The following is a 24,369-nucleotide window of genomic DNA, read 5'->3' as shown; positions in this document are numbered from 1 at the left end:
CCCCTTTGTCAAAGATTAGTTTTCCATAGGTGTGGGGGCTCACTTCTGGGCTCTCAATTCTATTCCACTGGTCAGTGTGTCTGTTCATGTTCCAGTACCAAGCAGTTTTGATGACAATGGCCCTATAATACAGTTTGAGATCTGGGAGTGTGATGCCTCTGGTTCTGTTCTTTTTTCTCAAGACTGTTTTGGCAATTCTAGGTCTTTTCTGGTTCCATATAAACATTTGTAGCATTTGTTCTATTCTCCTAAAAAATGTGCTTGGGATCTTGATGGGGATAGCATTAAATTTGTAGATGGCTCTGGGTAGCATATTCATTTTGATAATGCTAATTCTACCAACCCATAAACATGGAATATCTTTCCACTTCTTTGTGTCTTTTTCAATTTCCTTGAGTAGTGACTCATAATTTTCAGTATACAAGTCTTTCACTTCTTTGGTTAGGTTTACTCCTAGATATTTTATTGTTTTTGTTGCTATAGTAAAAGGAATTGATTTCTGGATTCCAATTTCTTCTAGCTTAGTGTTTGCATAGAGGAATGCGACTGACTTTTGAATGCTAATTTTGTAGCCTGACACCTTACTGTATTTCCTGATGATTTCCAAAAGCTTCTTGCTGGATTCCTTAGGTTTTTCTGTGTATACTATCATGTCATCTGCAAATAGGGAGAGTTTGACTTTTTCTCTTCCAATCTGTATCCCTTTAATTCCTTTCTCCTGCCTGATTGCTATAGCAAGAACTTCCAACACTATGTTGAATAGTAATGGTGATAGTGGGCATCCGTGTCTAGTACCTGATCTGAGTGGAAATGCTTCCAGTTTTTCACCATTGAGTATGATGTTGGCTGTAGGTTTGCTATATATAGACTCCACTATCTTCAGGAATTTTCCATCTATTCCCATTTTTTGTAGTGTTTTGATCATAAAGCGATGTTGTATTTTGTCAAAGGCTTTCTCTGCATCTATTGATATGACCATGTGGTTTTTGGTCTTGCTTTTGTTGATGTGGTGGATCACATTGATTGATTTACGTATATTAAACCAACCTTGCATCCCTGGGATAAACCCCACTTGGTCATGATGAACAATCTTTTTAATGTACTGCTGTATCCGGTTGGCTAGAATTTTGTTCAGTATTTTAGCATCTATGTTCATCAGAGATATTGGTCTGTAGTTTTCTTTTTTGGTTGTGTGTGCCTACCTTTCTGTCTGCCTCTCTATCTTCCCCATCTCTCTCAATTTCTCTCAGTCCTATCCTATAAAAAATGGAAAAATTAGCCTCCAGGAGCAGTGGATTCGTAGTGCAGGCACCAAGCCCCAGCAATAACCCCCGAGGCAAAAAAAAAAAAAGGAATTACTGGAGTGTGTGTGGTGCCACACCTGGTTGAACACCCACATCACTGTGCGAGGACCTGGGCTTCAGCCCTGGCTGCCCAGCGGTGGGGAGCCTTCAGTCGAGGTGAAGCAGCTCTGCAGGGGTCTATCTTTTCTCACCCTCTTTCTCTCCCTCTCCCTTCTTAATTTTTCTCTGTTCTATGAAATAAAAACAGAAGGGGAAAAAATGGTCACCAGGAGTGGATTTGTAGTGCTGGCACTGAGCCCCACTGGCAACCCTGGTGGCAATAGGAAAGGAATGGGAAGGGAAGAGAAGGAAAGGAAAAGGAAGGGAAGGGGAGGGGAGGGGAGGGGAGGGGAGGGGAGGGGAGGGGAGCGGAGGGGAGCGGAGGGGAAAAATGGCTGCTAGGAGTGTTGTATTCATCATGCAGGCACTGAGCCCCAGCGGTAACCCTGGTGGTAATAAAAGAGGGAGAGAGAGAGAGAAAGGAGAGAGAGAAAAGAAAATGAACAACATATCTTCTGGGAGTTCTGTATTCATTATGCAGACACTGAGCCCCAGCTATAATCCTGGTGGCAGTAAAACAAACAAACAAGGAAAAGAAAAGGGAGTCTGGCGGTAGCGCAGCGGGTTAAGCCCATGTGGCGGAAAGCGCAAGGACTGGCATAAGGAACCCGGTTCGAGCCCCTGGTTCCCCACCTGCAAGGGAGTCGCTTCACAGGCGGTGAAGCAGGTCTGCAGGTGTCTGTCTTTCTCTCCCCCCTCTGTCTTCCCCTCCTTTCTCCATTTCTCTCGGTCCTATCCAACAACAATGACACCAATAACAATAATAACTACAACAACAATAAAAAGACAACAAGGGCACCAAAAGGGGAAACAAATAAATAAAATAAAATAAAAAAATAAGGAAAAGAAAAGAATTGCCTTCAAATTAAAAGCAAAGCCTTTGAGATCGTTTGTGATACCTACAATGCTTCGGTGACCGCTTTCTCTTTCAACCAGGTGGTGCTCTGTATATCAGTCGACGTGTCTCAAGACTACAGCCAGGTGGAGAACGTCATAAAGCAGGTGGGAAGCAGGGCCGCGGGGAGGCATTGCTGGGCCTTTGGGGTGGGTGGTCCTGCCCCTGTGCGCAGTGGCCTGGCATCAGCCTGTCTCGCCTCTGGGAGGGAGTGGCGTCATAGATCTGTATTGATTTGCTGCCAAGTATCATTTCTTCTCTCTGTCTTCTCATGTCTATCCTGATCAATTTCTCCAGGCACAGGAGAAACTGGGTCCAGTGGACATGCTTGTCAACTGTGCAGGGATGTCGCTGTCCGGGAAGTTTGAGGATCTGGAAGTGAGTACTTTTGAGGTGAGTGACAACTGACTAGCCACTCGTTGAAGCAGCCCGTGTCCTAAGTGTGGGTCAGTTCCCTGGCTTGATGCCTTACGAATGAAGTCACTGAAGCCCATTCAGATCTCATAGGAGCTTTAGAAGCCTCGAAGAAGGGTGTCCAGGGGGTTGGGCCCAAAGCCACAATATGAATCTTTAGACAGATCAGGAAACCTGGGTTTCCTCAGTTGGCGAATCAAGAGTGTGACCTCCTGGCACGTACAAAGGACTATCCTCATTGGATCTTCATGTCAACTTTCAGGACGTTTTTGTGTGGGAGCACTGAAGAATGAACTCAGGAGGGGGCTGGGTGGTGGCGGACCTAGTTAAATGCACATAGTACCAGGCTCAAGGACCCAGGTTCAAGCAGCTTGGTGTTGAAACCTGAGCCTTGGGAGTCGGGCGGTAGCGCAGCGGCTCAAGTGCACGTGGCACAAAGCACAAGGGCCGACATAAGGATCCCGGTTTGAGCCCCCGGCTCCCCACCTGCAGGGGAGTCGCTTCACAGGCGGTGAAGCAGGTCTGCAGGTGTCTGTCTTTCTCTCCCCCTCTCTGTCTTCCCCCTCCTCTCTCCATTTCTCTCTGTCCTATCCAACAATGACAACAACAATAACTACAACAATAAAAACAACTAGGGCAACAAAAGGGAATAAATAAATAAATATTTAAAAAGAAAAGAAAAGAAACCTAAGCCTTAGGAACTGAAGGCCTGGGGACCCCAGCAGGCTCCCCTCACTTAATCCTGTTAGTGGATTTCTTGGGGCTGTGACTTTTAAGAAAGAATCTTAAACAATTTTCTTTATTTCTTAGAGATGGAGAGAAATTGAGAGGGAGGGAGGGGGAGAGAGAAAGAGAGCTGCAGCTCTGCTTCACTGCTTGTGAAGCTTCCCCCCTGCAGGTGGGGACTGGGGGCTGGAACCCGGGTCCTTGCACACTGTAGCATGTGTGCTCAACCAGGTGCACCACTGCCCTGGCTTTTTAATAATCTGTCTGTAGGTGGGAGTGAGTCTTATTTTAAATTGTTGACTGGGGTTCCGTTGACTAGAGATCTGTTTGTAGGAGAGCTGACAATAACGCTGAGTTTTTCAACCTGTCAACACAGTCTGTGTCTCCTTTGCTGGTGACTTGTGCTTTGCCATACACTGAGCTCACACATCAATTTTTAGGACTTCCAACCCGGCGCTCGAGCCTGGCAAGATGCACACACACTTGTCTTGGTGAGCTAGCTCTCTGCACGCCTTTGTAGAGTGGGTGTCCATTTGTTTTGTCAGTGATGGAAAGCAGTCTGTTGAAATCTGTGGTTGGAATTATGGATTTGCACCGTTTTTATTTGTAAACAAGGACACAGTCAGTAGTTCTGTCTTTCAGTCCCATGACACCCCCCCCACACACACACACACACACCAATCCCCAGAGACACCAGGAGCTGCTTGGGTCTCCTGGGCTTCCTGCCGCGTGGTCCTGAGTTTCTGTTCCCTCTCCCTCATTAGCAGTCAGCTTCCTGCCAAGTTAGTTATCACCTTTCACTCTCTCTTCCACTTTTAAAATGTGACCAGTTACTTTCTTTGCTCATGTGGGTTCTTGACTTGACAAGTCTATAATCTGACAGATTTAGTGAGGCCTCTAAGGGCAGCCACAGTAGGGGCATGGTCTGGTGTGTCATCTGTTCAGATACCTATCCCTCCCTCCCTCCGTTCCTTCCTTCCTTCCTTCTTTCCATCTCTTTCTCCATTCCTGTCTTTCATTTTTTCTTTTTTTTTTTTATATTTATTTTCCCTTTCTTGTTGTCCTCTTTCATTTTTTCTTTCTTCCTTCCTCCTCCACTTCCTCCAACTCTCTTCCTGTCTTCCTTCCTTCCCTCCTTTTCTTTATTTCCTGTCTTTCTTTCTCCCTTCCTTCCCCTCTCCCTTTCTCCTTCCTTCCTTCCTTCCCTCCTTCCTTCCTTTCTTTTTCCTCCACTCCCCTTCCTTCCTTCCTTCCTTCCTTCCTTCCTTCCTTCCTTCCTTCCTTCCTTCCACCAGAGCAGTGTTCAACTCTGGTTTATGCTGGTACCAAATCTGGGACCTTGGAGTCCCAGACACAAGTCTTTTGCATTACCTTACTACTGTACTAGTTTCTCATCCCCTTATTCACATAATTTTTTTTTAAATTTCTTTACTGGAGGATTAGTGCTTTACAGTCAACAGTAGATCCAATAGTTTGTACATGCATAACATTTCTTATTTTCCCACACCACAGTACAATTCTAGAGCTTTTATTATCAAAATAATAGGTTAACAAATTGGTGGCAAAAATAAAATCCTTAAAAAAAAAGGAAGATGGACTGGGGATGCTACTGAGAAATATTGGTACATGCATTAGGACCTTGCTTCAACCCCCAGAATCACAGTAAAATATAAAGTTACAGTGAGGGGCTGGGCAGTGCACACTTGGTCAAGATGTTCAGATGCACTGGGACGTAAGTTCAAGTCCCTGTCTCCACCTGCAGGGGGAAAGCTTCAGGAGTGGTGAAAAGGAGCTGCAGGTGTCTCTCTCTCTCTCTCTCTCCCTCTCCCTCCCTGTGTCCTCCTTTGCCTCTCAATACGCAATAAATGAAGAAGATAAAATACATTTTAAAATAAATTTTAAAAATTTATGCCCCATTAGTAAAGATTTTAAATAAAGGCATAACGGTAAACTAAGGTTACTTTTTGAATGTATATTACAATTATTATATATTTTAATGAGGGAGAGGGCAAGAGAAACCAGAGTACTACTCATTTCTGGCTTATGGTGGTGCTGGGAATTGAACTTGGGACAGTCAGTATTGTTGCAGAACCATTACACCATCTCCCCTATTTGCAAGGGGCAAGCTTCACGAGTCATGAAGCAATGCTGCAGGTGTCTTTCTCTTTTTCTATTCTCTCCTTCTCTTGATTTCTGGCTGTTTCTATCCGATAAATACATTAGTATATTTAAAGACATAAAGAAAACATTCATGGCCTTGAAAACTGGTCTTTGCAAAACCAAATAATAAATATGCATGTCAGGGGCCTGGCATTGGCAAATCTGGTTTAGCACACACATCACAGTGCACAGGGATCCAGGTTCAAGCCCCCAGGCCCCTTCTGTGGTGGTGGTGGTGGTGGGGGAGTTTCACAAATGATGAAACAGGTCTGCAGGTATCTCGCTCCTATCTCCCCCTCCCATTTCAATTTCTCTCTCTTGTCTGTTGAAAAAAATAAAATAAGCTAGTTCGAGGGTTATGCTGGTACCAAGGATTGAATCTGGGACCTTGGAGTCTCAGTCACAAGTCTTTTGCATTACCTTACGACTGTACTGGTTTCTCAGCCCCTTATTCTCATAAGCCTCCTCCCACTCTGCACACGTCAGGTCCGCAGTCAGTCTGGCTGGCAGGGAAACAGAGTGGCGTCACCCCACACCCTCACCTGTCCTGTGTCCCCCACAGAGACTGATGAGCCTCAACTACCTGGGCAGCGTGTACCCCAGCCGCGCCGTCATCACCACCATGAAGGAGCGGCGTGTGGGCAGGATCGTCTTCGTGTCCTCACAGGCGGGCCAGCTGGGGTTGTTCGGCTTCACCGCCTACTCCGCATCCAAGTTCGCCCTCCGGGGCCTGGCCGAAGCTCTGCAGATGGAGGTGAGGGAGGGCCCGGCCTGGCTTTGCGTGGACTCCCCACCCCCCGGCCCGTGTCCCTTTGCCACTTGCGCCTGTGTTTCCTCTGGGACAGTAGACGCGACGTTTGAGAAGCGCAGAGGGACCGTCATTGGGTTTGACTGCGCCTGGCGCTCAGTCTGTGAAGTTTGCCACAAGGACGGACCAGAGAGGGTGCGAGGCTTCTGTTTGGTTAAGTTGATGTCCTGAGTACTCAAGTCATTTCTCCTCTTCCTCCTCTTCCTCTTCCTCCTTCTTTTTCTTCTCTTCCTCCATTACCTCCTCCTTTTTCGTGTTCATCTCCTTCCTCCCTCTTCCCTCTCCCTTCTTCCTCCTTATGCCTTCCTCCTCCTCCTTTTATTTTATTTATTTATTTATTTTTATTTTTTTATTGTCACTAGGGTTATCACTGGGGCTTGATCCACTGTTGCTAGTGGCCATTGCCCCCTTTATTTAATAGGGCAGAAAGAAACGAGAAGGAAGGGGCAGATAGATAGATAGAATAGATGGGGGGCTGGGTGGTAGCACAATGGGTTAAGCACACGTGGTGTGAAGCGCAAGGACCGGAGTAAGGATCCTGGTTCGAGCGCCCGGCTCCCCACCTGCAGGGGGATCGCTTCACCAGCGGTGAAGCAGGTCTGCAGGTGTCTTTCTTTCTTTCCCTCTCCGTCTTCCCCTCCTCTCTCAATTTCTGTCCTATCCAACAACAATGACAGCAATAACAACAACAATAAACAACAAGGGCAACAAAATGGAAAAAATGGCCTCAAGGAGCAGTGGATTCGAGCCCCAGCGATAACCCTGGAGGCAAAAATAAATTTAAAAAAATAAAATAAAGAATAGATAGAGGGGCTGGAGAAAAATAGCATAATGGCTATGCAAGAAGACTTTCATGCCTGAGGTACCGAAGGTCCCAGGTTCAACCCCCAGCACCCGCATAAGCCAGAGCTGAGCAGTGCTCTGTGGGGGGAGGGCTGGGGAGGACTGCTTGGAAGGGCTGAGTAGTGGCCCATCCAGTGAAGCTCGAACAGCTGCATGATGGTGGATGGGAGCTAGCTGACTTCATAGTTCCCAGGCTGACTTTACTGAGACAGAGACAGAGAGGGAGCAATACCACGACTTCCCCCATTGCCATGGCATCTCCCTGGTGGTGCCTGGGACTAAACCTGGGACTCATGGTCACATGACGAGACACATATTCGATCTGGTGAGCTGTCTCTCGCTGAGAGGTCTGATTAATTAAGTATCGTTCTTGTTTTTTAGTTAGAAAGGGAGAAAGAGAGGAGAAACAGCAGCACTTCATCTGTGAAGTTCCATCGGTGCTGACTGCTGTGTTCCCCTGTGGTATGTGGGACTTGAATCCAGGTCACGGCGCCTGGCCTGCTGGTTCGGCTGTCTGTGGGCCTTTTAACTGCGTTATCTTAATGCAGTTTTGTGAAAGGAGGGAGGCTGCTGTGACGCCTCCCCAGAGCGAGTGAAACTGAGTTTGCAGTGACTTACTGAGCAGCTCAGAGCCACACAGTGGACTTTCGCTGCCTGAGGGTGTGCTTCCTGCCTCTCTGCATGAGGGAGGGGTGCAGAATTCAGGCCAGAAGGGGCCTCCTTCCTCTGGCTGGCAGTTGAACCCTTTGCTCTGGAATTAGAAAGCTGGGAGGAAGAGGGGAGCTTCAGGAAGGAAAGCTCTGATCACTGGAACTTTCTTCCTCTTCGAAACATAGTTTGTAACCTTTTGAAAAGGATTTTTTAAATCTTTAAAAAAAAATTGGATAGAGACAGAGAAATTGAGAAGGGAGAGCAGATAGAGAGAGAGGAAGAGAGATAGCCACCTGCAGCCCTGCTTCACCACTTGTGAAGTTTTTCCTATGCAGATGGGGACGAGGGGCTTAAACCTGGGTACTTGCACACTGTGACGTATGTGCCACCACCTGGCCCCCTGAAAAGGATTTTTAAAATACATATTTTTAATATTTTATTTGTACTTTTATTTCTTTACTGGATAGAGACTGAGAAACCCAGAGGGGAAGGGGAAATAGGAGAGAGAGAGAGAGAGAGAAGGAGAGAGACCTGCGACATTGCTTCACAGCTCATGAAGCTCTCCTCCCCCTCCCCACCCACAGGTGTGGACCAGGGACTTGAACCTGGGTCCTTGAGTATGGTGACATGTGCTCAACTGATTGTACCACCACCCTGCCTCTCAGATTTATTTGTTCTTCTGAGCAAGAGAGACCCAGGCACAGCTCAGCTCTGGCATATGCAACCCCAGGGATTGAACCTGGGGCCTCAGGCATGCAGGTCCTGTGCTCTCATGCTGACCTGTCTCCCCTGCCTGCCCTGCATTAGGGCTTCTGTCTTGGCTGCCAGTTCTGACCTTGCAGGATGGGGCCGGGGCAGTGACTGAGGGCGAGGTTTGAGGTCTGAGAGGATCCTGCAGTGGGAGGATGTTTACGTAAAGAGAAGGCAGAGGCAGTCAGTGGCATGGGCAGACAATCCCCAAGGCCTCTGTGACAAGTGTGGGTCCCACGCCACTCAACTTCCTGCCTGGACTTGCCAGCCCGTCCCTCCTTCCCATCTCTGGGCTCCATCAGCAGCCTCCCTGCGTGAGCCAGAAAAAGATCAGGCCAGCACACTGGGCACGATAGCTCTGTAGGGAAATAAAATCCCACAATCGACATTGCCTTTGCTCATCAGAGAACTTGCATCGAAAAATAGCTGATGTTTTTGGGCCGCAGCTCAGTGGGTAGAGTGTAAGGTTTTGTTTCTCATTCTTTCAATGAAAACACATTCTATTAAAAAGAAAAAGAGACAGGAAACATGATTTGCCATTTCTCTGCAGGCTGAGGGTATTATGTTTCTGGAACCTGGACAGTCTAGTCAGTTTGGTCAAGGTTGGCTGTGTTCTCAGTGAATGAAACCTTTAGAACCGCCCAGGCTTTGTGGACTTTTGATAATCCTTTCTGGTTTAATCAACTCTTAGATCTCCCTATCCACTTCAACCCTGCACCCCCAAACTAAAGTAGAACCCTAGAAATGTTTTATGTGGGGGTTGGGCGGTGGCGCAATGGGTTAAGCGCATGTGGCGTAAAGCGCAAGGACCAGCATAAGGATCCCGATTTGAGCCCCCGGCTCCCCACCTGCAGGGGAGTCGTTTACAGGCAGTGAAGCAGGTCTGCAGGTATCTATCTTTCTCTTCCCCTCTCTGTCTTCCCCTCCTCTCTCCATTTCTCTCTGTCCTATCCAACAACGAACAACATCAACAATGGCAATAATAATAACCACAACGAGGCTACAACAACAAGGGCAACAAAAAGGGGGAAAAATGGCCTCCAGGAGCGGTGGATTCATGGTGCAGGCACTGAGCCCAGCAATAACCCTGGAGGGAGAAAAAAAAAAAAGAAAGAAAGGTTTTATTTGTAGGAGTCATTTAGGGAGAATGTTTTCTTGGCTTGTTTGTTTGGTTTCGTTTTAACTAGATCACTGCTCAGCTCTGGCTTCTGGTGGTGCTAGGGATTGAACCTGGAACCTTGGAACCTCAGGCACGAGAGTCCTTTTGCATAACCATTATGCTGTCACCCCAGTCTCAAATGTAGAGAGAATTTAAGGACCTGGGAGATAGCTTAACAGGTAGAGGGCATGCCTTACTATGAGCCACTGTGTGAGCCTTGGAAGTGTATGGCAGTGCCAGGGGGGCCTTCATGATGGGTGGAGTGGTGAATGGTGTCTCTCCTCTCATTCTGTCTATCTCACCCAGTTCCTTTTCTTTTGCTCACTCTCTCTTTGAAGTAAAGACGGAGAAAGTTGTTCCCAGGAAGTTTCCTGCTGGTGGTATCATGCCTGCATGAGACCCTGTGTTCATTCCCCAACACCAGAAAAAAAACCTGCAAAAAATTAATTTGCTTTCCACTCAGTTTAGAAGACAAACTTTTGTAGTGAGTTATGGCTTATAACCATAGATGGGGTAACAGAGACTCAGTAAGTGCCAGCAAGATGGGGCCTTGATCTTCCTTCCTCCCTCCCTTCCTTCCTTCCTTCCTTCCCTTCCCTTCCCTTCCTTCTCTCTCTCTCTCTCTCTCTCTCTCTTTCTTTCTCTCTCTTTCTTTCTCTCTCTCTCTCTTTCTTTCTTTCTTTCTTTCTTTCTTTCTTTCTTTCTTTCTTTCTTTCTTTCTTTCTTTCTTATTTTATTGCCACCAGGGCTATTGCAGGGGCTCTGTGCTGTTATTATACATCTACTCTCCCAGTGCTGTTTTTTTCTTTCTCTATTTATTTGACAGGACAGAGAGACATTGAGAGGGGAGGGGAGATAGAGAAAGAGAGACACCTGCAGACCTGCTTCACCACTCATGAAGCATCCTCCCTGCAGGTGAGGAGCATGGGCTTGAACCCGGGTCCTTGTGTCCTTAAACAGCCCCCAACCCTGCTCTTCTTGTCCTCAGCTCAGTCTCTTCCAGCACTGTCTAGGAATGAGCTAGAGCTTAAATTCTAGAACTTCCTGCAGCAGCAATAGCCTGTCCAGCCGTCTCCCCCCTCTGAGGTGCGTGAAGTCAGCCCTCTCAGGTCCAGCCTGTCACCTTGACGTGAAGTGGCACTGGAGCCGGCGGCTCTTCCTGCTGGGGGCTGAGGGCAGGTGACAGGGAAATAGCTGCATAGGAGGGGCTGGGAGACAGAGAATGGGCACCAGCAGAGCTGGGCAGGTCTTTGCCAAACCCTGTGGGTCCACATTCTTAGCAAAGATGGTGACTTTCTGAGTCAAGTGGGCTCTTAGCGACAGCCAGCGAGGGGGGCTGACTGTGTTTCCTCTTCCGCTGAGTTCATAGGTTCAAGGTTAGTGCATGTCCACTTGAGCAGGCTTTGGTTTCCTTGTTTGGCCACTGGAATTCTCACTGGGGCTCGGTGGCCACACAGCTCCACTGTTCCTGGCACCATTTTTCACCATTTATTTCTTTTCCTTCCTTCCTTCCTTCTTTCCTTTCAGATTTCATTTCTTAATGAGAGAGACAGGAGAAGATAGAAACAACCAGACAGGGGGTCGGGCGGTGGCACAGCGGGTTAAGCACACGCGGCGCGAGGTGCAGGGACCAGCTTGGGGATGCCGGTTTGAGGCCCCGGCTCCCCACCTGTAGGGGGGTCGCTTCGCAGGCGGTGGAGCAGATCTGCAGGTGTCTATCTTTCTCTCCCCCTCTGTCTTCCCCTCCTCTCTTTATTTTTCTCTGTCCTATCCAACAGTGACAACAACAACAATAATAATAATCACAACAATGATTGAAAAAAAGAAACAACCAGACGTTGCTCTGGTACATGTGCTGCTAGGGATTGAACTTGGGACATCATCATGCTTGAGAGTCTGGTGTTTTATCCACTGTGCCACCGCCTGAACTAATCTTCTTTTTGGATAGAGGTGAGAGACAGAAAGAGATGGGGGGGAAACGAGAGAGAGAGAAGGAGAGACTCCTGTAGAACTGCTCCACTGCTCATGAAGCCCCCCCCCCCCACCATAGCTGGGGACTGTGAGTTTGAACCTGGGTCTGTGCGCATGGTCCTGTGTGTGTGCTCTACCAAGGGTACCTCTGCCCAGCCTTCGAGCAAGTTTCTGGACCAAGATTTCTAAGAGATGACAAGTTGTGTGAGCTTTGGAGATTGTTGTAGTTTTACTTTGTGCAGGGGAACGAACGGATGGCTCGTGTGCCTGCGGTGTCTCTTTCCCAGCCCGATTGTTGTAATTCTATAGATATACAAAGAGACAGAGAGAAGAGAGAGGGGGAGAGACACTAAAGCACGGCCTCGCCCTCCATAGAGTCTACCCTGCTGCTGTCCGTGGTGCTTCCCTGTTGAGTTAGGTCAGCCCAACGATCCCACTTGCAGTAAGCTGTGCGCCTTACCCGCTGAGCCATCTCCCACAGCCCTTGGAGCTTCTGTTTTGTTTACAGCCTTATGCTGAGTTCTTAGGACACTAGCATATAGAAGCCACTCAGGAAGTAATTGCTGAACAACTGAATAAAACAGGGTATGAGCTACAGGGGTGTCTGAGCCCACACCAAGAGACGACTGTGATTCTTGAGTTTGTAGAGAGGGTGCCAACACCCAGGAGGGGATCAGGGTGTCTCCTGGCCCTAACAGTCTGTGGTCTTGCCCCAGGAGAATGCTGCTCTGAAAGCCCTTACTTACATATTTGGGGGGCAGGGCAGGGGGGCGGGGCAGAAGAGACACCCCCAGAGACCATGGCTGAGCCCCAGCTGCAGGCAGTTTCTTGAATGACCCTCCCTGGATTTTTTGTTGGAGTTGCTTATCTCTGGTCTCTGAGCAGCAAAAGAGCAGGCCACCCCCACACCCCCTCCAGGGCTGCAGCTGAGCAGAGTGAGGCTTTGAAGCAACAGGCCCGGGACAGCGGGAGGGAGCAAGGAGGGATAGTAGGAGGGAGCAGGGAGGCGGTTCTCACACCCTGGGAGGCCTCTTGCCGCTGCACCTTCCAGGCTGGGTGCCAGGGCCTTGAGAGTGCCCTCCCCTCCCCCTCCCAGTTTCACCCCCAGGACTGGAACCACAGAGGGAGCGGGGAGAGAGGGCTGTGCTGGCAGCTTCTGGCTGAGGCCAGGAGAGGCTGGAGGTCTCTGTTCAGCCTCCTCAGATGCAGGGTGGCCTCCTTCCTTGTCCTGTGCACACGCCCCAGTCATTCCAGAAGGCTTTTCTGCTGCCCAGTCAGGACTCGCCTTCCCATAAGGTCCCACTCCACCTGACTGCCTGGTGGTGCTTTCTGCATCAGCTCTGAGCCCAGCTGCCTCCCAGCATCGGGATGTCTGCTCTGACTCTCCTTCATTCTTACCTCTTGCCTCACTGCTTGCTTGCTTGCTTGTATATTTATTTATTTATTTGTATGCTTTTTCTATTAGAGAGAGAGTGAGCCAAGAACACCGCTGGTGTGTGTGGCGGCAGGACTTGAACTTGGGACTACACACCTGGAAGCCCCATACTCTTCTGTGCCGTGTCCCAGGGCCCCGTTTGCTTGTTCGTTTTGCCACCAGGGTTACCTCTGGAGTTTGACGCCTGCACTTTGAGTTTCCTGCTTCCAGTGGCCATTTTCACTTTTTTTTTACCCCCCTCTTTTCTTTGCTAGGACAGACAGAAATGGAGAGGGGAGAGGGAAGTAGAGAGGGAGAGAGGACAGACACCGCTCATGAGACTTCCCCCCTCCGGTAGGGACTGGGGGCTCAAACCCATGTCTTGCACATGGTAATGTGTGCACTCACCCAGGTGTATCACCACCCAGCCTCCCTGTTTATCTATTTATTTATTATTATTTAATTTTTTTAAATATTTATTTTCCTTTTTGTTGCCCTTGTTGTTTTTTATTGTTGTAGTTACTGTTGTTGTTATTGATGATGTCGTTGTTGGATAGGACAGAGAGAAATGGAGAGAGGAGGGGAAGACAGAAGAGGGAGAGAAAGACAGAAGCCTGCAGACCTGCTTCACCGCCTGTGAATCGACTCCCCTGCAGTTGGGGAGCCAGGGGGCTCGAATCGGGATCCTTCTGCCGGTCCATGCACTTAGTGCCATGTGCGCTTAACCCACTGCGCTACTGCTACTGCCCGACTCCCTTATTTATTTATTTATTTATTTGTTTATTTACTTGCCTCCAGTGTTATCATGGGGCTCAGTACCTGCACTACAAATCCACTGCCTCTGGTGGCCATCTTTTCCATTTTGTTGTTGTTGTCGTCGTTGGATAGGACAGAGAAAAATGGAGAGAGGAGGGGAAGACAGAGAGGGGGAGAGAAAGACATCTGCAGACCTGCTTCACTGTGGAGCAACCCCCTTGCAGGTGGGGAGCCCGGGGCTTGGACCAGGATCCTTAGGCTGGTCCTTGTGCTTCGCGCCGCATGCAATTAACCTGGTACACCACTGCCCCACCCCCAACCTCTCTGTTTTTGTATCCGTTCCCTCATTCATTTTTTTTCTGCAGAGTCAGAAACTGAATGCGTGGATCTCACACATGTGCTCTGCCATGGTACCAACTCCCAGACTTAATTCTTTTTAATGTTGTTTTTGAGGCCAAAACACTATTCCAGCTTCCCTCTGCTTCCCCTGGTGCTGTCCATGGTGTTCCAGCAGCACTGGGGACTGAACCCAGGGCCTCATGCATGCACCCTATGGCCAGGCCACCTCCTTACCCTAGGAAGCATCTAAGGGAAAGGAAGTTAGAAGAATTGACAGGTGGGAGTTGGAGTGCGGGTCCCGGCACCAGGTATGGCGGCCTGAGCACCTGTCCTCACACTGGGAGGAGCAAGGAGATGTGGCCTTACAGCTCAGGGTCCGAGCCTCTGCAGGATGCACTTGAGGCTGGATGGAACTGGCTCTGTGGGACAAGGAGGTGACTGCTGCCCCCTAGAGGGAGGCGGTGACTGCAGTGGCTGCCAACCTGGAAGGGACAATTAGGGGTCCAGGTGTGTACCTGGAGGTGTACGTGGAGGGCGAAGAGGAAGGAGTCTTATCACCTTAAGAAAGAAAAATGAGGGGGGCGTGCAGAAGCACAGTGGGTTAAGCGTACTTGGCATGAAGTGCAAGGACCGGCATAAGGATACCAGTTTGAGCCCCCAGCCTCCCACCCCCAGCGGGGTCGCTTCATGGGCGGTGAAGCAGGTCTGCAGGTTTCTGTCTTTCTCTTCCCCTCTCTGTCTTCCCCTCTTCTCTCGATTTCTCTCTGTCCTATCCAACAACAATAGCAATGGCAACAATAATAATCACAACAACATGGGCAACAAAACGGGGGAAAATGGCCCCCAGGAGCAGTGGATTTGTAATGCAGGCACCAAGCCCCCAGCAATAACCCTGGAGAAAAAATAAATAGATAAGAAAAAAGATGAGTTGGGGGGCTTGTGGTGAGCCCACACATTACCTACCATGTGTAAGGACCCAGGTTCGAGTCCTTGCTACCAGTCTGCAAAGGGGAAGATTTTCCAGCGGTGAATTAGGTTTGCAGGTGTCTCTATTCTCTCTCCCTCTGTATCCCCTCCTCCTAATTTCTCTCTGTCCTGTCAAAAATACAGTATATAAACACATAGAAAAAAATGGCCTCTGAGAGCAGTGGATTCATCGTGCCAGCACTGAGCCCCAGTGATCATTCTGATGACAACAGGCAAACAAAACACAGGGAAGGGGGGGATTCCCACTCCTGGGGTCCAGCTGCTTCTCAGAGTAGAGGTGCAGGTGAGATTTGGGCCTTCATATTCTCTCTCTCTCTCTCTCTCCCCTCCCTTCTTTCTCTCCCCCCTCCCTTCCTTCCTCTTTCTTTAGATTTTATTTATCCAGTTAAAATATTTATTTACTTATTCTGGATAAAGACAGAAATTAAGGAGGAAGTGAGGAGCTCATGAAGCCTCCCCCTGCAGGTGGGGCCCAGGGGCTTGGGTCTGCGTCCCTGTGTGCGGTAATGTGTGCGCTCTCATCAGCACCCGGCCCCTAGATTTTATTCATTTGTTAACATAAGACAGAAAGGGATAGGGGGACCCAGCGCATCACTCTAGTACATGTGATCCTGGGGATTGAACTCGGGACTTCATGCTGGGGAAGCTGATGCTTTATCCACTGTGCCACTTCCCAGGTTGCAGGGGCCTTGATTCCCACACTGTCCTCATGGAGAGAGTCTGCTGACTCATTCAGGGAAGTTGTCTCTTGCGGACTCAGTGTTAAGCTGTGCCACCCCAGAGACCGAGCGGGCAGGTGTGTGATGCAGTGATCAGCGGGGAGAGCGACAGACAAATAGGTGTTTCCTCACTGAGGGTCGTGTTGTTTCTGACTCACAGGTGAAGCCGTACAACGTGTACATCACGGTGGCCTACCCTCCCGACACAGACACCCCGGGGCTGGCAGAGGAGAACAAAACCAAGGTGAGTCCTCCCCCCCCCATCTTTCTATCCTCTTGCAGATTTCTGCCGCACTCTTCAGCCTGAAACCCTTTCCTCTGTGTGTGTGTGTGTGTGTGTGTGTGTGTGTCTTTGCATACACGCATGTGTGTTGCAATAAGGCTGGCTTTTGCGGGGCTGGGCAGTGGTGCACCTGGCTGAGTGCACATGTTACCATGCCCCAGGACCTGGGTTCCAGGCCCCAGTCATCACCTGCAGCGGGGAGCTTCATGAGCGGTGAAACAGTACTGTAGGTGTCTCTCTCTGTCTCCTCTGTTTCTCTCTTCCCTGTCAACTACTTTCTCTGTACATCCAAAATAATAAAAATTAAAAAATTTAAAAAAGAGGATGGCTTTCTCTTTCCTTCTTCCTTTACTTTTCTCTTTGTTCTTTCTCTTTTTTCTTTTTACCAGAGCACTGCTCAGCTCTCTGCTTTATGGTCGGGCAAGGGGTTGAACCTGGGACTTTGGAGCCTCAGGCATGAGAGTCTCTTTGCATAAGCATTATGCTGTCTACTTCTGCCCCTCTTTTTCTTTGCTGTTGCTTTCTCTCTCCTTCCTTGTCCTTTCCCCTCCTTTTTTCCCTTTCCTTCTTTTTATTTCTCTTTTCTGTTTATTTTCCCCCTGTCTTGCTCTCCTTCCCTCCTCCCCCCCCTTTTTTTTTCTTTCTCTCTGTCTCTTTTTTTCTCCTTCTAGAAAGATAGAATTTTAGAACTTGGGGCAGCAAAACCCCTCAGTGAACATGCCTGCATAAGGCTTTTAATTCATACTCCAGAAAATGACCAACCAAACAAGGGGTCGGGTGGTAGTGCAGTGGATTAAGTGCACATTGCACAAAACACAAGGACCAGCATCTAAGGGTCCCAGTTCCCACCTGCAGGGGAGTCGCTTCACAGGCGGTGAAGCAGGTCTGCAGGTGTCTTATCTTTCTCTCCCCCTCTCTGTCTTCCCCTCCTCTCTCCATTTCTCTCTGTCCTATCCAACAACGATGACAATAATAACTACAACAATAAAAGAACAAGGGTACCAAAGGGGAAAAATAAATAAATAAATATTAAAAAACAACCAACCAAACAAAAACAGGGCACTTTCTGCCTTGCTTTGAGCCAGTAGGTAGCCAGTTAAAATGGACGGGGATCAGTGTGAAGTCATTACCTTGCGCTCCCTTCTGGGCTGGAGCCTCGGTGGGGTCTTGCCCGACTTGGCCTTGTGTCCATCCCAGTGGCCACCTCACTCCAAAAGCTGCCCCTGAATGCTGAGCCGGCTGTAGTTTCTTTTCTCTTGCCCTTGCCCTGTTTTGCCACAGAGTTGATATTGCTTCACTGGGACAGTGCAGGAGAGAGCAGAGCACCACTCAACTCAGGCACACTGGTTTTTCTCCTTCCTAGTAACAACAGTCTGTGTGAGTCTTGGAGGCACGCAAGTTGGCACTTATGCTCCACACATGGTGTATTTTCCAGGAGATGTGTCTGATTTTGAACGTGCCTCACTCACCCCAACCCCCACGTTTCTTGGGCTTGATCTGGTATAACCACTGCTGTTTCAGAGAAATAAGCGCTGGCCAAATGGCCCAGCTTGGAGCGAACAAGCATCTGCCAGGCAGGTTTGCAGCACTTGGTCAACAGTCTTTTGTTTGATGCCAAGCCAGCAAATCTGGGGACTTCTCCGTGAGCATGTTTCTTTGATGTTCAGTTGGTTTTCCCCTCTCCGTTTCCTTTCTCTCTCTCTCTCTCTCTCTCTCCCCTCTCCCCTCTCCTCGTCTCCCTCTCCTCCACTGATCTCATTTTCTTTTTCCTTCTCTCTCCTCCCTCTTTCTTAAATTTTCCTCTCCCTCTTCCTCTCTCCTTTCCCTCTATCTCTCTTTCCTCTCCCTTTTTCCCCTCCCTTTCCCTCTCTCATCAAATTAAATAAATGTATCATTAAAAAAAAATAGGTGAAAGGGACATTAATGCCAGTTCAGAATTCAGGACAGGTCTTTGGAGCTGGGTGACTATTGAGAGGGACCTGCAGGCAGCTTCTGGAAAGCTGAAGGCCAACTTCTGGGCTTTTGGAGCCCGGATCATGCCAGGCACCACCCAGTGTTTCCTCTCGCAGCCTCCTCCCTGTGTTCTCAGGACCCTGTAAGAGGCCTCTGCTGGGCTGGGGACCTGCAGCTCTGCTCTACCACTGTGAAGCTTCCTCCCTGCAGGAGGAGACCAAGGGCTTGAACCCAGGTCCTTGCACATTATAACAGATACACTCCACCAGGTGTACCACCGGTCAGCTCCTGAGCTTGTCTTTATTTTATTTTAGTGTACAAGTTCTTTCTTTGTTTTATTATACTCTGTTTATTGGAGGATTAATGGTTTACAGTCGACACTGGACTTGTCTTTACTTGCTCATAGGTAGAGATTGGAATTGTTTATAGCCGAGAGGCTGGCTCGTGAGAATGATCGATTGATTGATTGGTATTTGCCCTTCCTTTCAGCCTCTGGAGACCCGCCTTATTTCAGAGACCACGGCAATTTGCAAACCAGAACAGGTGGCCAAACAGATCGTTAAAGATGCCATCGTAAGTACAGTGGGGGGGGGGGTGTGGGATGGGGAGGGGGCTGGCGGGGTGCCGCTGTGCTGCTGACAAGGTGTCCCAGGTTTTCTTTCAAAATACAAATTACACTGGACTTTCTTTCTTTCTTTCTTTCTTTCACTATTTATTTTCCCTTTTGTTGCCCTTTTTTTATTGTTGTAGTTGTTGTTATTGATGTCATTGTTGTTAGATAGGACAGAGAGAAATGGAGAGTGGAGGGGAAGACAGTGGGAGGGAAAGACAGACACCTGCAGACCTGCTTCACCGCTTATGAAGCAATCTCCCTGTAGGTGGGGAGCTGGGGCCTCGAACTGGGATCCTACTACAACACACAACACGGACAACAAAAGGGAATAAATAAATAAATAAATATCCAATAAAAAATGGTCAAGATGGCCGCCAGGAGCAGTGGGTTTGTAATGCTGACACTGAGCCCCAGCGATAATGCTGGAGGCAAAAAAAAAAAAAGAAAGGCCCCTGGTGTCATTTTCCCAGATGTGCACTGATAAGAATGGACTCTCATTAGGGATCAGTAGCTAGCTCACCTGGGAGCGTGCTCAGGTTACTGTAGGCAAGGAAGGACCCCAGCCTCGATCCGTGAAAGCACCAGCGGGGGAAGCTTCACGAGCGGTGGAGTGGTGCTGTGGTGTCTCCTCTCTTTGATGGAGTGTGAGAGCACAGAGACAGCAAAATGGCTGCCAGGCAGGAGCAGTGACTCGAGCGGGTACCAGCCATGCTGCAGTGACAACTCTGGTGGCAAACAGAAGAGGACAGTGCCGTCAGCCCACGGACACCTCACACTTTGAGCCCAGCTGCTGCGCTCTGGTGCTGCTGACTTTCAGCCCTCTGTAATGTTTTTATTGTTTTTTTTTTAACAAGAGCACTACTCAGCTCTGACTTATTTATGGCTTATAGTGGTATAGGAGATTGAGCCTAGGACCTTGAAGCTTCAGACACTAGAGTCTATGTATATAGCTGTTATGTAACTTAGAAAAGGGGTTGGTGCGTAAAAGGATTCACAGCGGGAGCTGGGAACGGGTTTAAACAATACATGGTTTATTAGGATGAAACAGGTAAGAGGCAGAATAAACACTTATCATCAAGGGTTAAGAGTACGCTAGGTCTGTGAAGTCTGAGTATAGTTATCAAAAGTTTAGTCCCATAAGATAAACAATTATCAGCTCTGGTAAAGGTTGCTCATGGCTGTAGAGGGGTCAAAAATTTTACCGGCTAGCAGAGTCACACGTGTTCAGTTCCCAGGAGAAGTCGCCATGACAGATGCCTGGCGCACCTCCCCGAGATGCTTCCGACCAGGAGAAGCAGCAGCAGCCAGAGAGACTCACGCGCTCCAAGTCCCCTGCTTTTATACATCCCCTTCTCTGAAGCACCTCCTCAGGGTGACGTCATTTGTGTGCTCATAGTCCCAAACTCCTGTTGGGGTCACCACACATAGCCATTATGCTATCTCCCCCACCCACTGTGATGATTTGGTACAACAGTTCTTTTTCAAAACCAAGTTCAGTGAGAAGGGAGGCTGTGTTTTAAATCCCATCAGGCTCTAAGGTCCGTACTAGTGGAAGACAGAGCTGGACCCTCGTAGCGACGTCTCCCTTCAGTTTGTTAGAATGTCATTTTGAAATGTCAACAGAATCTGGTCTTGGGGCTGAGGGCTAGCACACCTGGTTGAGCACACATTACAATGTGCAAGGACCTGGATTCGAGCCCCCAGTCCCCACCTATGGGGGGAAAGCTTTTGTCTTTCTATCAACCCCCTACCCTCTTGATTTCTGGCTGTCTCTATCCAGTGAATGAATAAAGATAATAAATTTTTTAAAAAACTGGTTTTAGACAGGCCAGTGGTTTGAAGAAAGGACTACTGTGTGGGCATTTTTGTTGATAATTATATTAATCCAAAACCCAGTGAATGATAGCTAGTTGGGGGGGTCGGGTGGTAGCGCAGTGGGTTAAGTGCACGTGGCGCAAAGTACAGGGACCGGCATAAGGATCCCAGTTCGAGCCTCTGGCTCCCCACCTACAGGGGAGTCACTTCACAGGCAGTGAAGCAGGTCTGCAGGTGTCTATCTTTCTCTCCCCCTCTCTGTCTTCCCCATCTCTCTCCATTTCTCTCTGTCCTATCCAACAACGAATGACATCAACAACAACAATAATAACCACAACAAGGCTATAACAACAAGGGCAACAGAAGGGGGAAAGATGGCCTCTAGGAGCAGTGGATTCATGGTGCAGGCACTGAGCCCCAGCAATAACCCTGGTGGCAAAAAAAAAAAAAAAAAAGGTTAGTTGGAGTTGGAAAATACATCAGCGAGCTTTTTGTTTGCTGTTCCATCGGAATCGATGAGTCTGACTTGTACTTAAAGTGTTTCATACCCACTTAAGACTTCGTAAAATGACACCTTAGTCATTTGGAAAATATGGGTTCATTCGGTTGTCAAAAATTTTTAATCGTTACTATAGCAGCTCATCTTACCATATTGGGGAGCTGACAGTCTCAAGATGGCAAAGAAAAGTTTCCACAAGACTTCATTTTCCCCAGAAGGCTCAGCTTTTAACATTGGCCACCAAAGCAACCAATTTTCCTTGAAATTGGACTCACTCTATTTATGTTCCATAAAATGTCTTCCCATACGCAAGCCTGCATGAGCAGAGATGGCCAGTCCAGCATTTGTTCGTATGAAAAGGCTATCCTACGGCAGAGTGGCAAGTTCAAGGTCACCCCTGCCTTAGTGTGGCACATAGCAGAAAAAGTTGCTGGCTACCTCTTTCAATCTCTCTCTCTGTTTCTCCTTCCCTCCCTCTCTTCCTTTCTTTCAATTATTATTTTTTAAATTATCTTTGTTTGTTGGATAGAGACAGGCAGAAATTGAGATGGAAGAGGGAGAGTAACACCTGCAGCCCTGCTTCACCACTCACAAAGCTTTCCCCTGTAGGTGGGAAACAGGGGCTTGAACCTGTGTCCTTGCACACTGTGTACTCAGTCAGGTGTGCCACCCCCGCCTCCCCTCCCCACCCTTTCCCAACATCTTAGTATTACTCTGACATCTCTTTTGTTCTTATGAATCCTCAGGATCCCCAGAGTCCTGGATCCATATATTTGAGCACTTCCCATGTCGTTGTTTAGCCCGTCTGCTAAGGCCATGCTCATTTATGTTGCGTGGGTTTTTTTTTTTTTTTTGGTTTGTTTGTTTATTTGTTTTGTTTTTTGTTTTTCTTTTTACCAGAGCACTGCTCAGCTCTGGCTTATGGTGGTTTGAGGGATTGAACCTGGGCCTTTGGAGCCTCAGACATGAGACTTTCTTTGCATAACCATTATGCTATCTGCCTCCTGCCCCTGCCGCGTGGTTTGTTGCCTCTTGTTCGGGCCAGAATGCACGCTGCCCCCCAGTAGTGAGCGCACACCTGTTGTCACTGCGGACGCAGTGAGCTGACGTGATGCCTCCTGTGCTACCGCGGTGGCTTTTGTTTTCTCTCCTCCCACCTCTGCAGCAAGGAAATTTTAACAGTTCTCTTGGCTCTGATGGGTACATGCTGTCAGCCCTGACCTGTGGAATGGCTCCGGTAACCTCCATCACTGAGGGACTCCAGCAGGTAAGTGGAATCGGACTGCTAGACAGGTGACAGACAGACAGACAGAGCTTCACTTCCGACCTCAGTGAGCAAAGGCTGAAGGGATACTTAGTCACTGTATCCGGGCATGGAAAGAACCCTTATTCACTTGTTAACTTTTTCTCTTCCTCTTCCAGAGGTTCTTAGATGAGAAGGAGGTTCAAGATATCACTGGAGGAAGTTGGGGCTGGGGGAAGGGGCGTCTGAAGCACTGGGCGCTGTGGGCAGAGAGCTAGAACATTACCTCTGCTCCCGGGCTGGTAACCTGGGTTCTCTGCTAAGACGCACTGAGTCGGAGTTTTGGGAGAATGGGATTCTGTCTGGAGTCCTCCAGGGTGGCTTTGCTGAAAGTTCTGGAATGCTAGACTAGAAATCCTTTTCCAGACCAGTCAGGTCACAGAGGACTAAGTGTAAGGAGACAGCTCAACAGGTAAAGCTGAACCACACATGAGGCCCTGGGTTCAATCCCCAGCATCATATGGGAACATCATGGAGAGCACCAAGAGGTCTCTGTGGGTGGTGAAGTGGTATCTGGATCTCTCTCTCTCTCTCTCTCTCTCTCTGAAAAGTTCCCTTGGCTCCAGTGGATACATGCTGTCCTCTCCATGGAGGGCAGAGTAGTGATCTTCCTTTTCTCTTCCTCTCCTTGAAAATACAGACAGTTGCATATCTGAAAATGTTTCGTTGGCCTGGGAGACAGACAGCTCAGCAGCAGAGCACAGGACTTGCATGTGCAAGGACCCAGGTTCCATCCCTGGCACCGCTGCTGTGTGCCAGAACTGAGGGGTGCTTTAGCCAAAAGAAGAAAAACAATGGAAGACAGAAAGAAAATGTTGCTTTTTGTAGTATGATGCCCTTTATTAAAATATTTATCTGTTTGTTTATGGGTGCAGGGGTTTTGCCTCTATCTGATTTCACCATAGCCATTGGACACACACTCTCTCTTTTAGATTTTATTTATTAACGAGAAAGATAGCAGAGAGAGAGAGAGAGAGAGAGAGAGCCAGCGAGACCTCACTCTGGTACATGTTAAACTCCGGAGGTCTTGCTGGAGAGTCCAATGCTTTTTTATCCACTACACCATTTCCCAGACCACAACACACTCTTTTCTTTTTCTCTCTCATTCTTTTCTCTGTTCTTTCTTACTTTCTCTTTTTCTGTATAATATATATATATATATATATATATGTATATGTATATGTATATATATATATACACACACACACACACATATATGTTTATATTCTAGTTTAATTTGATAGGACAGAGAGAAATTGAGAGAGGAGGAAAGTTAGGAAGGGGAGAGAAAGAGAGACACCTGTATCTCTGTTTCACTGCTCATGAAGCTTCCCCTGCAGGTGAGGACCAGGAGCTTGAACCTGGGTCCTTGTGTATTGTAACATGTGCACTCAATCAGGTATGCCACTGCGCAGCCCTCCCTTCCCTCCCTCCCTCCCTTTCTCTCTCTTGTTAGAAATTCTTTATTATTATTATTATTTATTGGGTGGAGACAGAAATTGAGAGGGTAGAGGAGATAGGTAAAGAGACAGAGAGACACCTGCAGCCCTGCTTCGCCACCTGTGAAGTTTTCCCCCTGCAGGTGGGAACCAGGGGCTCAAACCCGGGTCCTTGCCACTGTGAGTGGTTTGCCAGGTGCGCCACTGCCTGCTTCCCCCTTTCTTAAAAGAGACAGAAAAGGAGAGAGAGGAGAATCATCATAGCATCTGCTGTGTATGATACTTCCATGTGGTCCCGAGGGCTTGAACTCAGCTCTTCACCTGTGGGGTACACTCTGACCCCAATACATAATTTTATTATATTATTTTTATACTGACACTAGGGTTATTGCTGGGGCAATGAATACACTGCTCCTGGTGGCCAATTTCCCCCTCCCCTTCCCTTCTTCTATTCAGTAGGATAGAAATT

The 24,369-nt window shown here is 48.3% G+C and overlaps 1 protein-coding gene across 2 annotated transcripts in view; it reads left to right on the top strand.

Moving 5' to 3' along the window:
* Positions 1 to 24,369, top strand: part of KDSR (3-ketodihydrosphingosine reductase) — a 44,980-nt gene that overhangs the window by 16,319 nt on the left and 4,292 nt on the right. The window contains exons 4-9 of one of the 2 annotated variants that reach the window (XM_060174007.1): positions 2,340 to 2,405; positions 2,596 to 2,691; positions 6,161 to 6,352; positions 16,156 to 16,239; positions 18,721 to 18,804; positions 22,324 to 22,425. In XM_060174007.1, the coding sequence (XP_060029990.1) occupies positions 2,340 to 2,405; positions 2,596 to 2,691; positions 6,161 to 6,352; positions 16,156 to 16,239; positions 18,721 to 18,804; positions 22,324 to 22,425 (624 nt within the window). The remainder of the gene's footprint in view (positions 1 to 2,339; positions 2,406 to 2,595; positions 2,692 to 6,160; positions 6,353 to 16,155; positions 16,240 to 18,720; positions 18,805 to 22,323; positions 22,426 to 24,369) is intronic. The other variant, XM_060174008.1, reaches the window with a different exon arrangement.

This window comes from Erinaceus europaeus, chromosome 15 (assembly GCF_950295315.1).
Source record: "Erinaceus europaeus chromosome 15, mEriEur2.1, whole genome shotgun sequence".
Lineage (NCBI taxonomy): Eukaryota > Metazoa > Chordata > Mammalia > Eulipotyphla > Erinaceidae > Erinaceus > Erinaceus europaeus.
The sequence above is the reverse complement of the archived record's forward strand: the minus strand, read 5'-3'. Positions and strand labels throughout refer to the sequence as shown.